This window comes from Amblyomma mixtum, chromosome 2, assembly GCF_055824585.1.
Source record: "Amblyomma mixtum isolate Tamu chromosome 2, ASM5582458v1, whole genome shotgun sequence".
Lineage (NCBI taxonomy): Eukaryota > Metazoa > Arthropoda > Arachnida > Ixodida > Ixodidae > Amblyomma > Amblyomma mixtum.
The window spans coordinates 247765313-247775240 of NC_143013.1; the positions used below are offsets into that span (position 1 = coordinate 247765313).

Below are 9928 nucleotides of genomic sequence, written 5' to 3' on the forward strand. Positions count from 1 at the left end.
GAAATCCTTTCCCTCTAGAAACTGTTTAACTGCTAACGTCCCCGGTGTGTAACTTAAACGAAAGTCTTTACTCCTGGTGGCACCTGCATTTTCTTCACCCTTTTTAAAACATCCCCTCCCGGGCCTCCACTCTACAAGGCCCTGTACATGGGCTCTGGGAAAACAATATCACAAAGATCATTGTACAACTTTTTCCTTTTGCTTTTCCACAAATAATCGGTGGAAAAACGTGCCGAAAGAAACCTAACGCTTGCTACAATCTCTTTGTAGTAACCAAAAGCTCCACCAGAGAGCTCTTCTGTGGATACCACAAACTCCGGCAGCAATCGCCGCAGCTTCACTCGATGGCAGCTCGGTTTGGAATGAACAAAGGCGCGTCTAGTGAATACGGTGTCTTCGCTCACTCCCATCCTCCTCCCTTCCCTTCCGGTGAGGTTAAGGTGTCCACCCAGATATGAGAGACAGATACATTTCCTTTCCTCAAAAACCAATTTACCGACGAGCGAGGCGTAGAACCGAATGGGCAATGGCGTTATATGGACTCCCTGGCAGCGTTGCAAGACGCTGTCGCGTTCCACTCTCAGAGGCGAAGCTTAGCATCTTAACCACACATCAGCGACCGCACTTTAGGTCAAAAAATGGCTGAGGCTTAACTTGGTTAAGCCTGGAGAATGCGAAGCATCATCGTGTCGCGTAATTTGGAGGCGCACAACCACAGCGACGGCGCGAGGTGGGCCCCCGTTTCTCCACTGTCGTGACGTCATCAAGTCATGTGGTGTGACGTCATGTATCACGTGATTTGGAGGCGCACAACTACAGCGACGGCGCGAAGTGGGCCCCCGTTTCTCCACTGTCGTGACGTCATCGTGTCACGTGGTGTGACGTCGTTGTCGTGACGTCATCGTGTCACGTGGTGTGACGTTGTGTCACGTGATTTGGAGGCGCACAACCCCAGCGACAGCGCGAGGTGGGCCCCCGTTTCTCCACTGTCGTGACGTCATCGTGTCACGTGGTGTGACGTCATGTATCACGTGATTTGGAGGCGCATAACCACGGTGAAGGGCTGAAGTGGTAGCTAAAGTAGTATGCTTCGCATAAAAAGTGCCCCCTGAATTTCCACGGGTGTCCACCGAGATTGTGAGACAGTTACTGCGTAATTTCCTAGCCACAAATACAATTTTCATTTTCTTCATTACGGGCCCTGTTTGTCTTTCTTCTTTCACTCCCACTTCCTCCCTTCCTCTACGCTGCGGTTCAGGTGTCCACCGAGATGACAGAGAATTACTGCGCCATTTCCTTTCCTCAAAAAGCGTTGCGTTCAAAAGGCAAGGGCATTGCGCCGAACGGGTGGTGGTGTCCGTGGACTGCCTGGCAGCGCTACAACACGCTGTCGCGTTCCACTCCTAAAAGCGAAGCTGAAGCGTAATTAATTAGCAGTTAATTAGTATTCAGGCATTAATCAGTAATTAACCATTAATTAGTGATCTGTCATAACTTAGTAATTAGTACTCAATTATATGTGACGCCACGGTACTCACCTATGGGGCAGAAACGTCGAGGCTAGCAAATAGAGTTCAGCTGAAGTTGAGGACAACGCAGCGAGCTATGGGAAGAAAAATGATAGGTGTAACGGTAAGAGATCGGAAGCGGGCGGAGTGGGTGAGAGAACAAACGCGCGTTAATGATATCCTAGTTGAAATCAAGAGGAAGAAGTGGGCTTGAGCAGGGCATGTAATGCAAAGGTCTTTAAGGGACCTGAAGGGTAACGGAGTGGATTCCAAGTGAAGGTAAACGTGGCAGGGGGCGGCAGAAAATTAGGTGAGCGGATGAGATTAAGAAATTTGCGGGAATATGGTGGCCGCAGCTGGCGAAGGACAGGGGTAATTGGAGAGACATGAGAGAGGCCTTTGCCCTGCAGTGGGCCTAGTCAGGCTGCTGCTGATGATGATGATTATAATTATTTTTGTTCTTGTTTTCGGTCGCCGGCTAGCTTGTTCCCGTTTTCATTCGACGCTGACAGTATCTAAGACGTAGGCGCCCTGTGAGCGTCATGCGAAACGCGAACCTAAAGAGTTTAAAGGAAACATTAAACTAAAAAGTTTCGACTAGCGTCAGACTGCATATAATTCAACCTGATTTCCACTTTGATAGTTTCAAGACCCCAGCGTGGAAGCGTCACAGAGCTTCTTCCACATCTACTTAACTAGATATTTGTGTTATCGTTACTGAGTTGTTTAAATGGTGTTTTTTATGGTAACGGTAGCATGCCATAGACGTGAAGTGGCTAACATGATGATGATGACCAATTTATTGGCGCAAGGGCATCTGTGGCCAAAGAGCTCCATGGCACATGATTTTTTCTTCTACTCAAGGTGAGGTCAAAGACCTATTTTCCAAGCATTTCACTCTAAAGAAGCCGAGCATCAGGCAGGGGAAAGCTTCTACCCATTGTATCACCGGTTGGTGCCCGGCGGCACTGGGGATCGAACCCCGCCCTTCCCTCATGCGAGGCGGAGGCTCAAACGACTAGGCCACCGCAGTGGTCAAGTGGTCAACAAAAAACCATTGAAATTGGAATTTAAAGACTGCACTAATTTCGTACAGCTTCTGTTCAGTGTATGTTTCTGCCTTTCGGCAAGTGGAGCAGTGTGTCACGGTTCGTTAGCATGACAGCAAGGATTACGTCACATGGGTGGAACTGAAATTCTGGCTTGTTTTATTCATGCGTCTGTGAGGAGGAGCATCGTGAGATAGCTCGTTTTTTGCGACGTGAGAATTTTAAAAAAGTCGATAATGATCGAAATATGCAGAAGTAGAGGGACGCCTGGCGGTCGCTTCTAAATATTCCTGAGCAACACAGAAAGCTTGCTGCAGTGCTTCGACAGTCCCTTAACGAAACACGCTCCGGACATCAATCTACTGCTACTACGCCCGATCTTATTGCTACTGTGAAAGTAATGGTATTTGACGACCAATGGATAACTATCGACTAGGTGGATCAAGGATTGAATATTAGACAAGGCGGAGAGCATGAGATTATCTGCGTGGTCTTCCACTAGCGCAACTGAAGCCACACCTTACTGTCAAGTAAGAAAAACTTTGGCGGTGCTGCGAAGCTTATTGAGATCACTTCGTGTATCATATAGGGGCAGGAAACTAATCCTGGGTCCACTAATTCCAGTCACAGCCTAAACAAGCAAACAAGGAGTGGTTTTATCTATCCCCGCCGAAAGTGTAGAAATTTCTTGCAAGTCTCGACTTGCAAATCAGAATTTTCAAGGCCTGGAGACCGCCAATCGTGGTGCATTACATGATAAAAGGGGTTACTGAAGGAAGCAGGAAATCGCTTCTAAACGCCATACGTAACATCAGCGTTAAACAGGGAGGAGTTTGCACCATTCATCACCTCCTTCAAAGCTTTGTTACATGGGCTCGCATGACATTCAGAGGCAAATATTGCGGAACACGTGGGGTGCTACGACCGGTCTACCTAATGGAATAGTGTAGAGCGCGACCAACATTAAGTTTTGGTTACAAATATGAATGCCGCCTGCAGTAAGACGTTTATTCGTTTATATTTTTCAAAAACACACGAGAAAAAACAATGTTTTGGTACATCTCAGCGCTTCTTTTTAAATTACAAAAGCCTAGTTTTGAGCACCTCTCAAAAATAGCTCGAACCTGGTCAAGGGCACAGTGCTTATTTTTCAGCAAATACCTGAGCTGCCTATCACCCGACTTTATCATTTGGTAAAAAAAAAAGAGATTGGCGATTCGTACTAATCAAAATTGTAGAATATTCTCTATAAACAGCTTCATATATGCACCAATTAACCATTCCCTCCATGAATGGAAAGAACGCTAACACGTATGGCATATTACTTTTTTCTGCTGTTACTTTCGCGTAATGTTCGACGCAAAGTGTAAAACCATGCGGGCCATTTACTTTGGCTGGCGAAGGGGGTAACAACTGCAGTTCGCATGGAATATTCGGTGCAGTTCGGTACTAAGACCTTCGCCAGCGAAATTGGGCTGATCATTTAACGACGCACATAGGAAGCAACATTGTTGTATTCATCATGCAAGAAAGACCGCAGTACTAATCTGCCTATGAACGCAGTTCGATGAATAGTTCAGTGATGCTGATGTTGTTACACAATTCCTTTTGAAAATGCTTTGTCATTCCCGTGAAGCACGTGACAAGCTTGCTACGAGAAAGGAAGCGGTGACATTCACGAAAGGCTGTGGGCTCAAAACAGGTTGGCGCTAAGAGTACGCGGTCCCATGTATAGTGTTTCTTGCCGCATATTTCAAAAATCAAAATCAAAACAGCCAACATTGGTTCTGGCCTTCTGCAGCGTGCCGTGACACTCTACTGAAAAGCACTCAATACGTCCTCCTTCGTTTAAGCGTTCCTTTAACTCCCAGATTTTTCTGACAGTGTGCTGCACCAAGGAGTGAATTAAGTGTTTACGATGAATTTAGCATCCTTCAGTTCGCAAATAGCATAGTTTTTTTTGCGTGTGCTTGTCGCGTAGCGAATGCCGTATTTTCGAAAAATGGCGAGCAGGGTACTACATCACCCGCCTTTTTTTTTTTTGCTAACAAATCTTACTGTAAGTAATAACATTAGATTTCTTTCGCAGCTCCAAGAGCACTGTTCTTTCTAACACAATGCTTTCAGTATGAACCATTCCTCTGCCGCCGCGGTGGCTTAGCGGTTATGGTGCTCGGCTGCTGACCCAAAAGACGCGGGTTCGATCCCGGCCGCGGCGGCTAGAATTTCTTTGGAGGAGAAATTCTAGAGGCCCGTGTACTGTGCGATGTCAGTGCACGTTAAAGAACCCCAGGTGGTCGAAATTTCCGGAGCCCTCCACTACGACGTCTCTCATAGCCTTAGTCGCTTTGGGACGTTTAAACCCCATAAACCAAACCAAACCAAACCAAACCATTCCTCTTGATAATGCATGAGCGGTAGAGTATTTTGTACAGATACCTTTTATCGCTCGGCATTTAGGCATTTTGAGGAAAGCTGGAAGCTTACAGCAGGCCCACCATGCCTTTGGGGAACGCGCCAGTTTTGGAAGGTTGTGGCTGTCATGCACGAACTTGGTTACTGCCTTGCTGGCGTGCTCGGCCAACTACACAAATACGAACCAATGGCGAACTGAAAGCCCACTGCCTCGCATTAATCAGCGCCGGTCAGTCACGATGCAGGTGCAGGTTACGCCTCTGCAGCCAGAATTACCACCCCAGTCGACCACCAGACACAAGAATCTGGACTCATGGGAGCCAACACCGGGCCGTGTAGGCATTTATAGCCTACACAGGTCTGCATATGCACACATAACTTATGTCGAAGGGCACACACTTGCGCCATAAAAAGAAGAGCAATGCCCTTCTTCAAAGCAGAAATTGGTTGCAGTATTCCCCGGGGTTTGTCTTGGTAAGCTCTTCGATTTTCACTTCGATATTCTCTGAGTTAGTCGGCTATGAAAGCGTTATATAAAACCTTAAACAGTCCTGTGAAAACGTAAAAGAAACAAAGTGCACCTTCAAAGCAGAAACTGATTGCACGATTCTTCGGCATTGTCTTGTTAAATTCCACGGCTTATCAAGGTGTGGGATTTCGATTTTGCAATTTCTATGTATTATGAAAACAATATTCAAAACTTTGCACGCCCCTGTAAAAAATAACCACTTGCATTTTGCGCTAGGAATTTACGAATTTTTCTTTCTGGAGGCCTGAATATTTTATTTACCTCAAAAATTTTCGTTTTTGATAAACACAGAGAGTGGTGGCTGAGAGGAAATGCTAAAAAAAACGTCGTTGTGTAGATTTCAAAAATTTTTGTCTGTAATGTAGAAGCCAAGTGCGTACTGCCGGAGACGAACTTTCAAAACACCCTGAAAGCGATTTAGGCCAATAGGCGGCATATTTTTCAAGCGATCGCATCATTTAATTAAGACTGATCAAAGAGGATAAATTCGACTTCACCTTACACATGAGTGGTCTCCATCCGAGAGATAATAATATAACTATAGGCTTTGTTTGCTGTTCACCCTTCGTAGGGACATCTGTTGCTGCCATTACATGTTTGGCTTTTTAGACATTCACCCCGAAAATATTTTGAAAACAGTGAGCCTTCGTAAACACTTCTGGCAGCTTTATAGATTGCCTGCGGCGCCCTCAGCAGTCATCCTTGCAATCTTGCTGTAGATCTCCCAAGTACTGTTTACTCCGAGTTTATCCACGTGACATTACTCGGTGTTATTTCAGGTTTCAATACCCTACGAGGATGCCGTTTGAACCCACAGTTCTTCTCACGATTTTAATTTTATACAGCTCCGTAGAGAGCCAAGCAAGCAAACAGTTGACATCTTTTTATTCACATGTGCTAAGAGAGAGATGTTTGCGCCAAATAGTGGCACATCTACTTCGTTTAAGGATCTAACTCGAAACACCTCCCACGTTAGGTGGGAAAATACATATGTAGCACATAAAAGGTATCAACCAACTTGCGTGTCAGCGAGGCACTGCACATATGCACTGGCTCATCGGGGCCCCGTAACAAAGCGCTGATAGCTGATATGAGTCTTTCAAAACCATGTTCTCGCTAACTCTCATCAAGGTAAAAAAAAAAAATCTGCAATTCCGAAGCCTTAGCTGCAAATAGTCGGGTCATCTTTGCAGCTCTATAGTGTTGAGCAAAACGCTGTTAACGAAGAACAGCTTCAACACGGCAAGCTGTCAATGCAAGGTCTACACCTTGCACTTCAAAATCGGTTTTCACTGTTCTTGTGTGTCAACAACTTGCCTCCCTTCTCTTGTCATGACTTCTTATGGGGGCATGTTGAGTGGGAGTGAACATCTGTCACTCACACCTAGTCATTTGCCGCGCTGACAGAACATCTCCGGTACGAAGATCCAACTTGGACTATGGTTTTGAAATGGTTTCAATGGTTCCAATGGATAAACTTCCATATTACAGATAAACTGAGTGGACATCAATAATCGGACGATGCGAGCTGTAAATTTGAGCGTTACTTCTATTGAGAAATCAGTGTTAGAAGAACCTGGACGATATTGGAAGAGTTTTTGTAGATACTTTATAATTGCAGGAAAACGCAAAACTTAAGCATCGGATGCGAGTAGTACAACTGCACAGAAAGTTCAGCGCACGAGGCCTTCCGTTCTTTGCAACACGAAGAAATGAGTGACGAATTTCTCGGAGGGTTTGTCTACTCGTTTAAACAAGAAAGTGGCCAGATTTTCATAAACGTTTACTAGACACAAAGTTTATGGATTTTTACACTATGGTTTCAGAAAGCAAGAAATGATCAATGGTACGTTCCAAGAACAGAGACCGCACTCTAAGTAAAGCTTTTCGCTTTGAATCGTTATTGAGGGTAGTGTTCGAAAATGTCTAAAACAACAATAAAACTATTCGTGCTATCTAGCGTGCTGAAGGCGGAAAAAGAGCGCCAACAATTTGCGGAGAAGGATGCCTGTCACCGTTCTTCGATCATCTCAAGGATCATCGCAGTTGAGCACTCAGTCCATTTGTTTTATATCATTAAAACGCGCTTGAACCCCGAGCAGCTCACACCTCTGTCTTCATCTCCACCTCTAATATTCAATTCCTGCACTCACTGCCATATCAACCGGACATTGCACGTTTTGCCTTTTTTCATGCATGAAACACCATCTTCGAGTGAAAGTGCTTAATGACAAAAGCCAGGCCGGTGCTGCGGTGAGCAGAAAGCTCCTAAAATGTGCGAAGGAGTGAATTCAAAGCCTGATTTGAAAGGTGGATCTGGCGAGTGAGGGAATGTCTTATATCGGTAATTGCAGAAAAACGAACGGATTATCTCAATGTAATTAAATTTCGGTGCCCTCAATTTATCAAGTCATTGACATTTCTACCCCCTTGATTCCTCGTTTATCCTAGAAGCGAGTGTACTGTGCGGCGAAGACAGTGCACGTTAAGAACCCCAGGTGGTCGAAATCTTCGCAGCCCTTCACTACGGCGTCCCTGAAAGCCTGAGTTGCTTTGGGACGTTGAACCCCAAAAAACAAACCAAACCAATAGTATCATGGCGGTAGCTAACGTGGCACGAGGCGAAAGGACGCGGGAAGCCCCAAATATACAGTGCATTCTACAGATGGCCGAAACGTCTATAATCCTGAAAAAGTGATCAAAGAGCAGCCATGCTTAGAAATTAAGATTCACTGAGTGAGGCTCTGCCCATGAAGTTTTGCTTGAAAATGAAGTGTGTGACATTACAAATCATTTCCTCCTGTTCTCTTTGCTGACAACGCTAAGAAGTGCGCTCCTTATTACACTCACGTAACACATTACCATTGGGCGCCACAAAACCATAACAACATAAAGGAGCGAAATGCAGCCCTGAACGCTTCAATTGGTTTTTTAGATCTGGTGACATACTCGAATATTTCTGTCTCTAGCTGCAAAGTTGCACGACCGGGGTTGGAAATGCTTTCGTATTGTGACGCCATACCGCCTTCTCATCACTGCTATGCGCAAAAGCCACGTGTTGGCAATCACGGTGAAAAATAAGAAAACAATTATTTTGCCTTTACCCCGTTGATCAGGCAATGGGCGGGGTGCAGTTTGCGAAGTATACCTGAATCCTCTCAGTATAAAAGCTTTCGAAGGAGTGCTTCATTCAGCAATTGGCTCAGCACCGGCTCTGAAGACATCATGGTAAGGAGCTTTAGTATTTTGCCGCGGTTATCAAGAAACGGTACTTAGAGCAGCTTGCAATTTTAAAATAATTAGCAAACTATTATTTGACGGAGAGTTGTTGCGTTTACACTGAAAAAAATAAAGGCCGGAAAAAAGAAACAACGACAACTCGGTTTTACTCAAGGCTATGCAACTTTCTTTTAAAGATTCGTACCTGCATCCTCCTGGCTCTCGCCGCCAGCGCCTTCGGTGGTTACACCGGTTACGGTCTTGGCTATGCTGGTTATGGCCTAGGATACGCCGGATACGCCCCGGCTGTGGCCACCGTAGCCCACGCCCCAGCTGTCGCCAGTGTCGCCCCCGTTGCTCCAGCCGTCGCGGCCTACCATGCTGCTCCAGCTGTGGCGACTTACGCGGCTGCCCCGGCCATTGCCACCTATGCTGCCGCCCCAGCTGTCGCCACAACAACCATCCACCACGCCCCAGCTGTGGCTACCGTTGCCCACGCTGCCCCAGCCTACGGCTACGGTGTTGGTACCGTCGGTTACGGTATCGGCCACTATGGTTACGGCCATGGTCTCCTCGGCTACGGTCTGAACTACGGCTACGGCCTCGGCAGCCCCTACCACTATGGCGCTCTCCTTCGCAAAAAGTGTGAGTGAATGTCCCTGTCTTTTGAATTTAACATATCGAGTGTACCTGATGTTTATCTGTTGTATATTTCGGTTGTATTGTTTGTACTGTGAACGACCGCTGGCAAGAGGCTGTGCAGTGACGAGTACACGAAAAGAAACTCCATCTCATTCCCTAGCACATTATAGGGCCATTCGTGCTGTGATGGACTAAAAATATATTGGTTCTGAAAAGACATTGCTTTCTGCGCCATGTTTTTTATAGTTTTCAGTTTCAGGGAGTAATGCCTCCTAATATCTCTATTTGCTGTCACAGTTACCTCTCACGTGTTGTCTTATCGTATATCTTTATGATTTTCAGAGGTTTGGACCTGATGACAGACCCCCACAAACAGCACTCCCACTGCCCATCTGGGATTTGCCGATGGCAAGCCAGTTTTAGGAATAAATACTTCATTTTTTACTGCAATTTCTTGACTCGATGCTTATTCATGGCGCAGCCTGACAGCGTACATCTCACCATTTCGAAAATTTCTTGCTTCTAGCCACGCATGCCATCTTCTACTAGCAGCGCCACAGTGCCAT

General features: G+C 45.9%; 1 protein-coding gene across 1 annotated transcript; it reads left to right on the plus strand.

Moving 5' to 3' along the window:
- The first annotated feature begins 5211 nt into the window (after positions 1 to 5211).
- LOC149363365 (uncharacterized) lies at positions 5212 to 9373 on the plus strand. Its single transcript, XM_089568487.1, has 2 exons — positions 5212 to 5307; positions 8918 to 9373. The coding sequence occupies exons 1-2, from the start codon at positions 5212 to 5214 to the stop codon at positions 9371 to 9373; spliced, it is 552 nt and encodes a 183-aa protein (XP_089424613.1).
- Positions 9374 to 9928: the final 555 nt, after the last annotated feature.